At 40.7% G+C, this 16,827-nt stretch overlaps 1 protein-coding gene across 1 annotated transcript in view; it reads left to right on the top strand.

Moving 5' to 3' along the window:
* Positions 1–366: 366 nt before the first annotated feature.
* Positions 367–16,827, top strand: part of PKHD1L1 (PKHD1 like 1) — a 171,522-nt gene continuing 155,061 nt past the window's right edge. Inside the window, exons 1-4 of the mRNA XM_061122850.1 lie at positions 367–439; positions 2,500–2,589; positions 10,916–11,060; positions 12,062–12,170. Of these exons, the coding sequence (XP_060978833.1) occupies positions 367–439; positions 2,500–2,589; positions 10,916–11,060; positions 12,062–12,170 (417 nt within the window). The remainder of the gene's footprint in view (positions 440–2,499; positions 2,590–10,915; positions 11,061–12,061; positions 12,171–16,827) is intronic.

Genomic DNA, 16,827 nt, shown 5'->3' with positions numbered 1-16,827 from the left:
GGAGGAAGAAAAGGCAGGGTTGACGGAACACTCGCCGCTGGGTCTCTCTTGCGAAGAAAACGTGGGGTTGTTGGACCTGTGGAGATAGCCTTGCGGCGTCAGCACTCAAGTGTGAGTGCGGAGGTTCGGTGACGACCGACGGGCCAGGGCGCTAGGCGCCGGGTGAAGGGTGTGCGTCTGCGCGCGAACCCCGGGGCGCCCGGGCCGGCGGGGCGGGGCGGGGCGGGGCGCGGCGTGGGGCTGCCCCCGGGCGGCGGGTCCGCCCGCGCGCCTGGACCAGGCGGGCGCGCGAGCCGGCGGAGCAGGGACGCGGGCCGAGAGCTCCAGGCGAGTCGCGGGCGTGCACTCTGCGCAGCCGGCGCTGCGATGGGACACCTGTGGCTTTGGGGGACCTGCGGCCTCTGGGGGCTGCTCCTGAGCATCGCAGAGCCCCACACAGGTAACTCAGTTGGGGCGCCGGGAAGGCAAGCAGGAGAGGTTGGCGTAGACGCTCCCGGGGTCCGGGTAGAGGCGGCACCTGGCTCCAGCCTAAGTCAAGCCTAGGTCAAGGCTGAGGGTGGTAACTGCGTGGAGACCCTGGGGACTAGGTTTAGGAAGCCTGGGACTCAGGATTAAGCAGAGACAGACACGCAGTCACAGAAGGACAATCGGAGACAGATTGCTCTTGCCATCAGAGGTGCTCTTTGAATTATGGAACCTCACCCCTTCGTGGTGACTCATTTGCAAAACAGACCGCAGTTTGGCTGCAGGTGGGCTTCCCTGTTGCCTCAGACGGTAAAGACCCCGCCTGCAATGCGGGAGACCTGGGTTCGATCCCTGGGTCGGGAAGATCGCCTGGAGAAAGGAATGGCTATCCACTCCAGTATTCTTGCCTGGAGAACTCCATGGACAGAGGAGCCTGGTGGGCTTCAATCCATGGGGTCGCAGAGAGTCGGACATGACTGAGCAACTAACACTTTCATCTTTTTCACTTGGCTGGGGGTGGAGGGTGCAATCCAACCCCTCCTTCTCACTCGTTTTGGGTCCCTTCCCCGTTAAAGAAGGACAGTCTCCTAGTAGGACAGGAATGGGTCTTTGTGGCGGGTGTCAGTCATTTCCTGGGGCAGCTGCCCTGTGCCTTCAAAGTAATACCCAGGAGAGGGCTGGGAAGAACCTTGATAAGATAAGAAACTGGAGTTGGCCGTGGAGATAACGGGGAGGGTGAACCTGAGATAGGCGAGGAGCAGCACAGCTAGGAGGTGGGATCCAGCCTGCTGGCTGGAGTTCCTCCTCTTGGCTGGGGACTGCTCCAGGTTACAAATGTGCCTGAAGCAGGAGTGGCCTTGGAACTCTTGACCAAGACAAACGTCAAGGGCAGAGTCATTGGATCTTGGAGGGGGAGGCTTTTGCCACTGTAGGTGAAGTCCACACTAAACTTTTCTCAGGAAGGAATGAATTAAATCATAATTTTTACTTTTTCTCGGTTGTCCATTTCAAATTTCTGTGGTTTTTCTTTTTGTCACTTAAATTTTTCCACCTATTCTGAGAATGTGTTACTGGACGGAATAATTACCTGTACAGTTTAAGCAGAAAATAAATCCCTTAAGCCATCCTGTAACTTTTGAGTTATTTTGAAGCATCAATTCCAGTTCCCCAAAGAAATCTGCTCACCTATCCCTGTGTTTGCAGAGGCACCTCTCTTGGCCTAGAAGTCCATCTTGCCCCTGGTTTGTCCAGTCTAGCTAATTCATGTTTGCTCTCCCAGGCACAGCAGGTACACTCTTCTTTCAACCAGCCAGTAGACCCAAGCAGTGTGGATGAAATGCCCCTTCTTACTCACTTCGCCCCTGTGCTCTCTTCTGTCACTCTACTAAGTTGAGCTTTTGGAAAAGTTGGGAATGTCACACATTTTTCAATGCCCAGGAACCTAACACTGTTTATTGAATGATTTAGTGACCTTTACATTGAGAACTCACTATCCTCAGAAAGCTCAGAAATGATCTTCCCTGAAGTCTTAACTCTGTCACAGAAAACAGTTTCTTCTTAAAACACACCATTCCTTTCTGTAGCTGGACTATTCTTTCAATTTACCATTTCTTAGGGGCTTTGATAATGACCTCTTTCTCCGCAGAGCTGTTTCTCCAGCCTTGTCTGCTGCTGTGTGGGCTGATGGCTGTAGTTATGGAACTGCATCTAGCAGAGCACTGTATGCAGTTAAGGGTCTAATAAATGTTTAATATGATAGGTACGAATGCTGAAAATGATCATGTATTATTTCTCTTTGTAGCAGGTAAGATAGTGCGCTACATGAAGCCAATGAGTATTAACTAAGTTAAAGACTTAACTCCCTGTCTGGTCATTGCTTAGTAATAGAACCAAAAATAAAACCTAAGTATTTACTTTCTGTTCTGTAATCTCCATGATGATTTTCTTATACCGTTGTAATTTGTAGCACAACATTTGATGCTTGAAATGAAGTACTTGAGGCTTTTACTTCTTCTGTACTTTCATATCTTTCAGATGGCTCTAAAATAGTTCCCAAAATCACAGAAATAATACCTAAATATGGCAGCATAAATGGAGCAACAAGGCTGACTATCAAAGGAGAAGGTATGGTTGCCTTTTATTTTTCACTAAGGTTGAGGTATTTTAAAGACATTCACATTTAGAGATTGATGGGTTTTGTTTTTTTGTGTTTTTTTTTTTTGTTTGTTTGTTTTCTTTTAAATCTACTAGAGTTGCTTTTCTATTTGGCCAGAGTAGGAAAACTCTATCCTCTTTCACACCTAATGAAACCCCTGAGAGTCTCTATCAACCTGACCATCTGAATTTATATTATAATTACTTGCTTAACTCCAGGATCTGGACTATAATGACTGAATTGAAAGGAACATCTTTAACCCACTCTGCAGTTACTTACTTTGTTCTTCATGGGTCTAATCACATTTATTTTTATATTAAATAAAACATTTGTGGAGTTCAAGGGAGTAGGATGTTAGTAAGGGAGTGTGATGCAGAAGTAGAATGGTTATGAAGGGAGAAAGACAATTGAAAGCAAAACTTTGGATCCCTTCTTCTGCCACCCATTCCTTATCATATACTTCATCAGAGCATGGGTTATGTATGACTTTCTCCTTGCCTGGTCTTGGGATGGAAACAAAGTAGGCAATTACAGAATATATTTAATGAGCAAATGTTTCTTGAGTTAAGTAGAAATACATGGTTCATTTAGCTATCCAGCCTTTACAGTCTAAGTGATGGTAGTATTCAGATGGTTATGAGTTTTTGAAGGATGGGAAAGAAAACGTTTTTAAAGAATATTAATAAAAAAACTTTTATTTAGTCTTTAAAATAAGAAGTGCAATGGGAATTTTTTGGAGTCAGAGAATTAACAAGGCAAGATATTTAACAATTCTGTCTTATGTATTGAAGTGTCTTTCAATATTTCTAAGTAAAATTTCTGTAGAATTTTAATCTCTCAATTATGTACTTGAAATGGTTTGTGCCTCTAAATTGTGAACAGTATATTTTGGATTAAAGTGTGTTTTTGGTTGTTTTTTATTTTTTTTAAGAGTTAGACACCTGGAGACAATGTGTTTGTTAAAGACTTTTAAAAATGTCTTTATCCGTAGTTCCCTTGTAGTGTTTATTGCTGTTAATATTTGCTTAGATAGTGCTGGATTTTTAACAGAGAGTTAAATGCCATGAGAGAAACTCCCCAAACAAAACAAAACAATAAAACCGCTCAGCTATTTCCTTCTGCCTCAAAAGTGGGAAGCTGCAATATTAACACAGGGAGCCCAGCCTGGTGCTCCGTGACTACCTAGAGGGGTGGGATGGGGTGGGTGGGAGACTCAAGAGGGAGGGATGTGTGTGTGTGTGTGTGTGTGTGTGTGTGTGTATAATTTTGACTGATTTGTGGTGTTGCACAGCAGAAACCAACACATTATAAAGCAATTAGCTCCAATAAAAATAAATAAATAAATACCTACACTTTTTCTGGGGGCTTCCCAGGTGGTGCTAGTGGTAAAGAACCTGCCTGCCAATGCAGGAGATGTAAGAGATGGGGTTTTAATCCCCCTGGGTTGGGAAAATCCCCCTGGAGGAGGGCACGGCCACCCACTCCAGTATTCTTGCCTGGAGAATCCCATGGACAGAGAAGCCTGCTGGGCCACGGTCCACAAGGTCGCAAAGAGTCGGATGCCACTGAAGCGGCTTAGTACACGTGCTTTTTCTGATCCAGGAACCATGGCTTGAGTTTAGGCACATAGACTCAGATCATCCCTAGTTAGAAATAGGGAAAAACAAAACAAACCGTTCCATTCTTAAGGCATTTTGGAGGAACATCCTTGTTCATCTGGCTATAACCTTTTCTCTTTGGTGAACTTTCTGAGGCTCAGGAGTAGTCCTCTTAATTATGAAGCACAAAATGTCATGACGAATTTCTGGTTTCTCTCGTTTTCCCATCAGTCTGTATTTCTGGATGCCTCTGGCCGAGAATTATAGAATAGTTAAATCCTATTTGAATTGCAGGTGCCTCTGCCCACTCTGGTACGTCTTCCCTGTCCTTGCTTTAACCATACTCAGTAGGTGACTAAAGCTGTGACAGCTTATGTCTTTCTCAAAGGCGAGTCTAAATACTGTTTGGGGCCCATGATGTATACAGAATGTGTCTAAGGTAATGATAATGAATTAGCAAAACACACCAGATCTCCAAGTCTACGAGACTGTGGTACCTGAACAAAATTTATTTGGAGGAACTACTTTAACCTGTCAGTGTGGTGTCTGACCCAGACTCCAGGTTTAGAATTGAATACAGAGATGATTTATTAATCATAGAAGAACTGTGATTTTAATGGGATTTTAAATTGGGATTTTAAATTAAATTATCTATCACCTAAATGTTGGTAATGGGTTTTTAAATACTTGATCACCTAAATGTTGGTACCATATAACTTTTAAAATTTTTGTAGCAGTCACGATATGAAAAAGTAAAATATAGAAATATTTAACTTGAGTTCTCTGAAATTCCACCTTCCAGAAAGATCTATTGTTAGTATTTCTTTGTATTCAAATGGCTTTTGTCTATTTCCACACACAATGAACTTTACAGGTAAAAATTTGCAAAAAAAAAAAAATTGCTAGTGCTTTACTTTCTTCTAAAGTCTATCTTCAGGAGTCAAAGTTATATAGTTTTACAATTATGCTGCCCAAGTAAAAGTGTTTTGAGCAGTGGCATGATTGTAGAAATCATTGTATCTCCTTCTAAGATGACGGATTTAATGAGGAGTGTTATCATTTTGATAAGTTCTAGAGTGTTTCTAATTTTATTGTGTTTATTTCTTGATATTCATTCCTGTATTTCTCAGTTGTCTTCCTTGATATAACTCTTTGTTAAAAAAATCAACTGGAAGGTATAACATTTTACTTTTGTTGTTTTCTAGATATTTCCCTATTACAATGTCTAGCAGGTATATTTTTGTTTAACTGAAGTGGTGAATTATATAAGTTTTATAATATTATGAAAAGCACATAGACTTTAGTCAGGTCCAACTGGCTTTCAGCTCCAACTTTGCCACTTCCCACTAGGGGACTGGGGCAAGTTTCTTCTCTAAGCCTTGGCTTCCTCATCAATGAAATGGGCTATTAATTCCTACCTGTTGGGGCTATTGTGAATATTGAAAAGGATGATGTATCTAAGGCACTGGTATATAATATCTGCCCCATAAATTAGAGCCATTTTATTTTTATTATTCTTTTGCATTTATCTTATAGGGACGGTTTCCTTCTTTAGAAGTTCTCCTCCATCACACTGCATCATTTTTCCCATTGTTTTGAATGTTACAGATTTTAAGTGGGTTTGTACTTTCTCAACCCTGCTTTTTTTTTTATTTTTTAAACTAGAGGAATCAAAACAGCCTTCATTGTTCATAACAACTGCTGGCTGTGACAGCACACACATTTTTCATGGTAATAGCACAGGCTGCTATCAGGAGACCCAGGACTGCGTGCCTGGCTAGTCTTGTCTCCAGTTCTTCTGAAAAAAGGAAAAAAAATACATCAACATGTCAGGAATTTCCATCTGAAGCCTCCACCTTTTCTGTTTCCAGGGTACACCCAACCCTTCATGTAATCTTTGTGCTTTGGAGTACTTCCAGAGGTATCTTCTTTATACCCAATGACTTATTTAGAATTATATTTTTAAATTAGAATTCTTTTTTAAAGCTGTTTCTTTTCTATTGCCTTTTAACTCTTTGGAAGTAGCTAATAAGTTAGAAATATTTCTATAGTTTTTTCACCAAAATTTATAATGAGAATATTTACAAATCTTACTGAATTGGTTCATATTTTCATATATATATCAGGAATATATATATATATATATATATATATATATATCTCATAGGGCTTCTCAGTTGCTCAGTGGTAAAGAATCTACCTGTCAGTGTAGGAGATGCAGGAGTGTGGATTCAATCCCTGGGTTGGGAAGATCCCCTGGAGTAGGAAATGGCAACCGAATCCAGTATTCTTGCTTGGGAAATTCCATGGTCAGAGGAGCCTGGCAGGCTGCAGTCCATGGGGTCGCAAAGAGTCAGACATGACTGAGCACATGTATATGTCACAAATATATGAGACATATATAAAAAACACATTGAAACAATTCCTAAGCTAGAAACAATATCATCTTTTGTTGGTGTTATTTTTTAGATTTGTATTTGTCATAGAAATGCTGAAGAACATATCTGATATTACCGTATCATTGATGTGACGTGTGCCTAACAGGAAAGTAAATACACATATCTCATCCTGAGCCACACCACAAGTAAAACTCTGTTCTTTAGTTAGTGGCCAGCAGCCTGTCTGAGTGTTCCAAACTCAATGTGAAGTACAGAGATAAGCAGAAATTGGCCAAAGGAAAAAGTGGCTTTGCAAGTAGTTTGCTTTTCTGTGTTTTCATGTATCTTCTCAAAATTCCATTTGCACAGCAACTGCCTTCCTACATTGCAAACTCACTGCAGGTATCTTTCACATGTCAAATTGATATGTTTGTACTTTAGCCTATATTGGATGAGTCCTTTTTGGTTAAGTTTTAAGTTTAGAAGAAGAGAAGATGTTTATTAAAATCCCTACCCTTTGTTTAGTTTCTGCTTACTTTTTCTACCTATAAAGAAGAGGTGCTAAGAACATAGGTTCTAGAGGAAGTTACATTGGATAACTGAGAATAGCTTTGTAATGTGCATTTTTAAATATTATTTTTCTCTGAATATCACAAGGGTGCCAGGTTGGCATCACAGTCATGGTTCAGATCCTGGCCTCTCACTTATATGTTTTGTTATTATTTTAAAAGTATTTTAAAGTGAAGTGAAGTCGCTCAGTCGTGTCTGACTCTTTGCAACCCTATGGACTGTAGCCCACCAGGCTCCTACATCCATGGAATTTTCTAGACAAGAGTACTGGAGTGGGTTGCCATTTCCTTCTCCAGGGGATCTTCCCAACCCAGGGATCGAACCTGGGTCTCCCACATTGCAGGCAGACGCTTTACTGTCTGAGCCACCAGGGAATCTCACTAATAATAACTATCAATATTTTATGACTTAAAATATGCATATATGCATGCTAAGTTGCTTTAGCTGTATTTGACTCTTTGCGACCCTGTGGACCATAGCCTGCCAGGCTCCTCTGTCCATGGAATTTTCCAGGCAAGAATACTAGAGTGGGTTGCCATTTCCTCCTCTAGGGGATCTTCCCAACCCAGGGATCAAACCCGCATCTCTTATGCCTCCTGCGTTGACAGGTGGGTTCTTTACTACGAAAGCCACCTGGGAAGCCTGACTTAAAATATAGTATATATCAACTGAGTATTTATCAACTGCGCTCTTAACCTAGGAGCCAGGCACCATGTCAAGTACCATATATGAGGCCTCATCTAGTCTTCCTGGTAATTCCTGCTAAGTAGATTATTATGGTCATTTTTCTGATGAAAAACGACTAAGAGAGTTTATGTCTAAAGCTAAGGCTCAGGTTCAGACAGCAAGGAATTGCTGAAGCTGAGATTCCAGCCCAAGACGTCAGGGTCCGGACACCCTTTCCTGTAAACGGCACTGTGCCCTAGCATGCAGTGTTCCCACAGCTCTAGTTTATGGCCCTGGCATTGGATGAACCTCTGATACAATGACCCAGGGATCGAACCCAGGTCTCCCACACTGCAGGCAGATTCTTCACCCTCTGAGCCACCAGGGAAGGCCACAAACCTATAGGTCTCAAGTTAATTTCCACGAGGCAGAGATAGCAGAACAACTGGGTTGACTAGATGACTCGTTCAGAAGCTTCTCTCCTTGGCTACTTGAGTGCTTGTCCAATGAGCCTATGAACAGAGGGCCATGGGGGAAGGCTATGCATGGGCCAACACTCGGATCTCTTTTCACCAGCACTCAGCTACCTACTGCTGCTGCTGACTACCTGCCCTGTCAGTAGCAGAGACCAGCGTGTAGGATAGTCTCAGTAGGGGCCATCCTCAGGAATCCCACCCAGTCACTCAGTCATGTCAGCTGCATCACTTTCCTTCCCTCGTGGACAAGCAGAGATTCATTACTGCTGGTACTGACACCCGCTCCACAGAAGGCTTTTGCCTTCTCTTTCTATAGTCCCTTTGCTGGTCTCATCTTCTGAGAGTATAATTCCACAAAATACCATGAAATTCCATAAAGAGCCATAAGATTTCACAAAATAGGGTCTCAGAACAAGGAACATATTTTATGGTGAAAAAGTTGTGATAATGGGCACATGACCATGAACCTTGCATCATCCTGAAACATGTGACCCAACAGAATGATGGAACAGCCTACAGCTGGCAAGACTAAGAGCCCAGCTTGGGAACAACATCCTGTGAGGTGGGACGCTGTCCGTCATCAGAGCCAAAGGCACTGAGCCAGTAGCAGGTCCGTACTGTTGTTTCCCAACAGATGGGTACATGGAGCTGGGAATGAAGGGCTACTGCCTGTCCTTACCACTTCCAGTAATCAAAAGATTGAATCTGTGCCTTTTGTCCCTGCAATTTTAGGTTCTCCTGGGTTCTGGGTCTGAGTTTCCAGATAGAGGATGCTTCTGGCAGGGATCCCGGTCTGGGTTCCACTGAACTGAAACTACCGCTACTGTCCTGTCAGTTTGAATTCAGCAAACGTAAGCAGTGGACTGCTAGAGATAGTCACTTCTGATGATCCTGAAGAGGCAGGGTTGTTTTTCCTTAATACAGAGAAGGAGGAGTGTGTCTGGAATTTGTGGTATTCTTGGGGCGTCTCTTGGCTTCCATGTGCAGTGATCACTGTCAATAAGCATAGGCGGCAGCCACAACCACAAATGGGGAAGAAAAAAAAAAGGGCTCAGATCCTCATGATGAAGGTTAGCATCACTCCATCAGCTGAAGTTCTGGCTTATGGGTAGGGAAAGTACAATGGCAGAGAGAGGTCAAACAAATAGTAATTGTAGCCTCAGGGCCAATTGGTGAGGCCTGTTGCTTGTCATTAACCCTGTTGTGTTAAAGCTTTTAGAAAATACTTTATTGATTTATTTGGCTGCATTAGGTCTTAGTCGCCCCGAGGCAGATGTGATCTTAGTTTCCTGACCAGGGATTGAACCCATGTACCCTGCACTGGATGGTGAATTCTTAACCACTGGATCACCAGGAAAGTCCCTCTATTACATCTTTAGCAGAGCTCTTAGCTGACCACTGTCTGGTAGACTTGATAATGCATTCTACTTCAAATGTAGGGTCTGAGCATATCTGTGGGCTTTCCAGGTGGCACTAGTGGTAAACAACCCACCTGCCCATGCGGGAGATGTAAGAGACACGGGTTCGATCCCTGGGTCGGGAAGGTCTACTGGAGAAGGGTGTAGCAGGGCATTCCAGTATTTTAGCCTGGAGAATCCCATGGACAGAGGAGCCTGGCAGGCTACAATCCATAGGGTTGCCGAGTCAGACACGACTGAAGTGACTTAGCATTCATGAGCATACCTGTATGGCACAAGGAGTCAGCTCTATTAGATGCCTTTTTTACTCAGCCGCACATCCTGGTTCCCACCTCTTATTCTAGGCACAGCTGTGGCAAAACGTTCCCTGTGTACCCTGACTCAATCCATGCTTCCAGCTCTCGCCTCCAGGTCCCACAGTTGTGTCTTTGTCCCAGGGCTTCATGGATGCAGTGGCGTTGGAACCTAGATGGCATATACCTATGTGCAGCCTGAAAGTGCAGGAAAAATCATTTCCCCCATGGGGAACCCTCAGTGAATGGGAGAGAGTTTGATGAATATATGCTTCTTCTCATTGATTCTTTGCTTCTGAGAGGCTATCTGTATTTTCCTTAAAAGTCTTTCAGCCCCAGCTGCCTTCAGTGGAATCCAGATTTTCTTCTTCAGGTTTTCTTCTCTCATGTCCCTAAGGGATCAACTCTCAAACTCTCCACCTGCAAGTCCTTACCTCAGATATTGCTTTATAGGTACTCAAGGTAAAGACACCCCTCACCCCCGCATGCCTTATAAAATCCTGTTCACTTTGTCTGCTCTTTCTGTGCCCCTTTGCCTGCTATTTTCATAGTAGTTATCCCCACCAGATACAACATCTGGTGGTATATATTTGTATATTGTCTATTTCTTCACCCATCTCTCCCATTAGTGGGATATAAGCCATTTGATTTCAATGCCTTTAACAACACCTGACAGATAATAGATTTGAAAGCATTGCTTTCATGAATTAATTAATTATAGGCTAATTTTTATGTTTTCAAAGCGGATTACAATCACAGGGGTAAATGTGAAGTAGATTAACTGCTTACATCAATACTCTTCCATATTCATTTGGTGATTCAATACAAAATGATAATTGTTAGATCCTTGAAAACAGAGTTCCATTAGTAATAATTGAGTGTTTTTACTCTTCCAGGTTTTGCTCAAGCAAACCAGTTTGACTATGGAGTTGACAATGCTGAATTGGGAAACAGAGTGCAATTAATTTCTTCTTTCCGATCAATTTCTTGTGATGTAGAAAAAGATGCAAGTCATTCAACCCATATTACATGTTATACTAGGTATGTTGTAAAGTGTCTTTAATAACATCATTTTCATCATATCAGAACCACAGTTATACATATTATTTTTATAATAGTTTTATCACTCTGGCAATTGCAATAATATTTTTCTGATTATCAGTTATTATTTTTGACTCCATGATGTTTAGACTATTTTATATCTTTATTATATTCACTTGTAGTACTCTTTCCACATACTGGCATGATCAAAATGTGTTCTATATCCTTTCCTAGGTTATTAGAGCTATTATCGAATCATTATTGATCTCTTTTAGAAGATAAATGGCCAATATTAAATTGCAATGATGCTCCTCAAAGTATCAAAATTATACCTTCCTGTCTGGTTTGATTAATTTTGTTCAGAATCTTGACATGCTCATTAAGATTAAAGATGATCATTTTGTAGATTGACATTTCAAGTTCTTTACTATCAACTCAAATTGATGTTTGTTATTAGCAACTTAGGAGAAAAATTAATCATTTTAAATGGCCACTTTGAATACTGAGACAGGTAGCCTGTATTCCAGAGGATTCTATCTGTATTAGGCTTGTTGACTGTTTTGCAGCTTACTTAGGGAGAAACATGATTAAAACTTTTTAAAAAGCAAAGCATAAAATAATTGTACCAACGTGATATGTTACAATTTTAAATGATTGTTATTATTTTCTTCTCAATGACTGGTGCATTGGTTAGAATAAGCATTTGCCTGAGATCCATGATGTGAGAATTTGCAGTACAGAGTTCAGGATGGAGAGCAACTTTCCATAATATAGAATTGAATTGAATTGCACAGAAGCACAATTAATTTTGAATTTAATTCTACAACAGCACAGTTGTACAACAGTGACTTAGCATGCATGCACACACATACAACAGTTAGACTTTCAGACACTTTTTTTTTTTTTTTACCAAAATGACATGTAGTCTGGGGTGGTATTTTTCATGAATGAATAAATAACAGAGTTTTGCATTCCATATGTATTTTCCATTTGCCTTCCAGAGCAATGCCAGAAGATTCCTACACTGTTAGAGTCAGTGTGGATGGGGTTCCTGTTACAGAAAATAATACCTGCAAAGGTCACGTCGGCAGCCGGGCCTGCATCTTCAGCGTAGGTGGCATTTTCTCTCTCACTTACGTGTAATTGATCTTGTGCTTGGTTTCTTTCAGAACTGGATTTTTATTTTTTAATTTACAAATTGTTATCTGTTTCCACATTAAAAAATTTACTAGCATGTAGCTAAGGATAATTTCACCCAGTTTAAATTATCTTCTATAGTAATGAAATCTTACCATTTCCTGTTTTGCTTTTCAAATTAATTTTATTAATGAATTCAGCTTTTTTACTTTCAAATTGTTTTCTTGTTCATACTGTTTTTTCACTTTCTCCATTTCTGCTCTTACTTTGATTTCCCTTTTTCTGTTTTTATCAGACTCAGCTTCATTTTATTTTTTAAAATATGTATTTATTTGACTATATTGGGTCTTAGTTGCAGCATGTGGGTTTTTTGTTTTTTTTTTTTAGTTGTGGCATGCAGAATCTTTAGCTGTGGCTTGAGAACTCTTAGTTGTGGCATGTGGGATCTAGTTCCCTGACCAGGGTTTAAACCCAAGCCCCCTGAGTTGGGAGCATGGAGTCTTAGCCACTGGACCACCAGGCAAGTCCCTCATCTTCATTTTAAATAGAAACATAATTATTTTCTCTTTCCTTGTATTTTCTGATGTACTGAGCACAAATGCGACTGCATGTAGACTAAAATCATTCAAAATTTAGTTACCCTAAATATAGGTGTTCATAATATTTTCTTCTACAGACCATCTCATGTAATTTAAAAATTGTATTTATGTTTTAAATTGTTGATTACTGAGTGCTGTAACATTCCAATATAAGACAAAATGCTGAGGAAATTAGTAATGACTTCTGTCCTCAAGAAGAGCCTATGATTCTCAAACATATGATTCCCAAATATCTCTGGCTCACTTTTCTCTTCCTAAATTGGGAGCCATCTTTTGTTTGCCAGAATAAAACACCTAAATGGCTCCAAAGCAACCTCAATTCAACTAATCTCAAATTGGACATTTAGTATTCCTCCTTAAACTTCAGTTCAGTTGTTCAGTCGTGTCCAACTCTTTGCAACCTCATGAACTGCAGCACGCCAGGCTTCCCTGTCCATCACCAACTCCTGGAGTTTGCTCGAACTCATGTCCCTTGAGTTAGTGATGCCAGCCAACTATCTCATCCTCTGTTGTCCCCTTCTCCTCCTGCCTTCAATCTTTCCCAGCATCAGGGTCTTTTCCAATGAGTCAGTTCTTTGTATCAGGTGGCCAAAATATTGGAGTTTCAGCTTCGGCATCAGTCTTTCCAAAGAATATTCTGAACTGATTTCCTTTAGAATGGACTGGTTGGATCTCCTTGCAGTCCAAGGGACTCTCAAGAGTCTTCTCCAACACCACAGTTCAAAAGTATCAATTCTTTGGCATTCAGCTTTCTTTGTGGTCCAACTCTCACATCCATACATGACTACTGGAAAATTTCTGATATTTATCACACGTCTCAAGCTAGAAGCCTGTTACATACTTAGTGTCTTCCTTGCCTTCATCTTCATCTCCAGAGCTATTCAGAAACCAAACCATGATGATCTTACCCTCCAACTTAGCTCTGAAGTTCATCGTCCCCTTATCTTCTTTCCTGCCGTTTCCTTGGTTTCATTTCTGGTCTTGTCATTTCTCACCCACTATCGCTGTGGCACGTTGGCCTCTCCATCCTTTTTGATGGCACCATTCAGATGCTGTGTTCAAAACCATGCATGTTTTTATGTCTTTCCCCCGCTCAGTATCTCTCCTTTACCCATTATCTGTAGGTTTCCTCTATTACTTCATAGTCTGGAACTAATTGTTTCCAGCAGTGTCTCCAAACATTCTCCCTGACCAAGGACCCATACATCTTACTCACTTCTGCTTAGTGAGTCCTTCTCTTTGCTCAGGACTCTGAAAACTCCCCCATGCAGAGAGCTAAGTGATTTCCCTTGTGTTCCTCAACTGTATAGTGGCTCAGTGCTAATCAGGGTTCATATACAGACTTCATTATCTATTCTGACTTGGTCATAGTGAAGCTCTGCCTTGGTCTCTTCATTTTCTATAAAATGGAGATATGTAAAATGGAGATTATCTCATCACATCATGTAAAATAGAGGATTAAATGATATTAATAAGGTGATCAGGAAGAACCAGCACATAGTTATTACCATATAGTGTTTTATCTATGTATCCCATTTATTACTATTTTAGCACCTAATCCACTGTGCAGTGATTATATTTTAATGTGTTTTTCTCGGTTAGAGGGTTTTATTCAATGTTTTGTCCCTAGAACAAGTATAACATTCGGCACTTAGCAGGAGCGCAGGTTATATTTGCTGACTGATGCTCTGTACTTTTTCTCTGATTAAGACAAAAATAAGAGATTTAATGCCATGCAACTGAATCTTCTTATATTATTTTTGTCTTTTAATAATTTCTAATTTTAGTGGTGTGTGGCCTGAAAATGTAATATAGAAAATCAAATTTTTTTTTATTTAACAAAGTTATAGTTCTACATAATGAAAAACTGAACTGGTTCTACAAGGTTAATTAAAACAAACAGGACCTTCTTGACTACTCACTCTACCTCATGCTCATTCTCCACGTTCCCCCACTTTCAATAACTTTAGCTTTTTATTGTTGTATTTCTAAACAAGAAGAATTTTTTATGGTTTTTAAAAAATTGAAAAGACATTTATTTTGGTTGCACTGGGTCTTTGTTGCTGCGCTGGCCTTCTCTAGCAGACAGAGTCTCCTCTTCACTGCAGTGCACGGGCTTCAGTGATTGTGGCACATGGACTTAGTTGCCTTGAAGCCTGTGGGATTTTCCTAGACCAGGGATCGAACCTGTGTTCCTTGCATTGGCAAGCAGATTCTTAACCATTGGACCACCAGGGAAGTATTACTTTTAATGTATGTAGAAGTATTTCATATTATCTGTTGTGATATTTCTAAATAATACGCTTATTAAGAAATATGTTTATTGCTGTTTCTGAGTCTTTAACGTTTATTATCTGCTTTATTCTTACAATGTAGGATGAGATTTTAACACCTGTTTTCCTACATCTATTCACTAGTATTGCATAACACAAGTCCCAAGGTTAGTAGCTTCAAGCAGCAACTGTTCATATTGTCTATGTATTCATGGGTCAGCTGTGTGGTTCTTCTGGACAGAGCTAGACTGGTCTCTGCTGAACTTACTCCTGTGTCTGTGGTCAGCTGTGGGTTAGGCAGGACTGGGTACTTTGGAGGGCTTCAGCTGGAACAATCCAGCTAATTAGGCTTTGTTCTGGGTAGTGTCTCTGCCCTCCACAAAGTAGCCCAACTTATCAGATACTAGAGGCAGGGATTCCTCAGAAGAGCAGAAGTGTGCAGGGAGCCTTTAGGCCTAGTCTCAAAAATGTCATGCTGCTTGTACCACATTCTAGCGGCCAAAGCAAGTTCCAAGCCAGTCTGTTTTCATGGCTCACACTAAGAAGAGCTGCCAAGACACACTGCAGATGAGGATATGGGGAGAGGAAGATGATAGCCATGTTTGAAATAAATCTGCTACCCCTTCCCACTCCCAACACATATATCCTCCCACTCCTCCTTCTCAGTTAGATGTGCCCAGTTTTTAGTTGTTTCCCAGGTGGTGCAGTGGTGAAGAATCTGCCTGCCAGTGCAGGAGACACAGGATGCATGGGTTTGATCCTTGGGGCAGTTTGGGAAGGTCCCCTGGAGTAGTAAATGGCAACTCACTCCAGTGTTCTTGCCTGGAGAATCCCATAGACAGAGGAGCTTGGCCAGCCACAGTCCATGGTGTTGCAGAGTTGGACACACACACCATCTTTTAGATCAATATTCATAACATGGCTCGGTATCATGTAAAATACAATGAAAGCCTGACAGCAGTGTCCAGTTGCTTTAAAGTCTCTAAGGGTGCTCACTCTTTTTGTTCTTACTGAGGACCAATAACTTTTGCACACTTTTATTGAATTGTTTAAAACCCATTACAAAATTACACATTTGTAGCATCTAATTCTCATACTACTTTTTTTTTATGATATTTCATTTATCATGATAAATCATTATCCTTGACTGCTGTTGTATTTCAGGTTAATTATTCTTAATTTTCAGAATCTTCTATCTTCTTTTTCTGTTTTCTATAAAATAATTTTCTCTGCCATCTTCACTGATTCTTTGCTGATGGTGTATTAAATTGAAAATCTGTTTCTGATCTGTCTCCTCAAATTATAATAGTAACTAATCTGTTGTTTAATATGCACTCTTCAATTATTTTTTGCTCAGATATAATTTATATGAGTATACTTTGACTTAGATTGATTTGCACACAATTTGGCAGTTCTTCTAGCTTCTCTTCCTCTACCTTCTCTATTATTCTACCTCTAAAAGTGGTGTTTTGCTCAAAATTAAAAAAATTTAAAAAGTGGTATTTTGACTGGGTGTTTTACTTCTTACTACTTTTACATAGATTCTCCATCAAGCATTTCTAAAGTGTGAAAGAATGAGTCCAAAGTCATCCTTAGCCTCAAAGTTCAAAATTTATCTCTTATTGGCAGTCTGGAAAAAAAAAGTCCTTTTACTTCAAGTACCTGAGCATCTTTCTTTTAGGTTGTTCCTGAATGAGAAGGGGTAGGGAGGGAGATAGCTGCCATTCACTGACAGTCTACTTCATGCTAGGTTATTTT

The sequence above is a fragment of the Dama dama genome, chromosome 21 (assembly GCF_033118175.1).
Source record: "Dama dama isolate Ldn47 chromosome 21, ASM3311817v1, whole genome shotgun sequence".
NCBI classification, from domain to species: Eukaryota; Metazoa; Chordata; class Mammalia; order Artiodactyla; family Cervidae; genus Dama; species Dama dama.
Note: the sequence above shows the minus strand (reverse complement) of the source record. Positions and strands in the feature narration are given on the sequence as shown.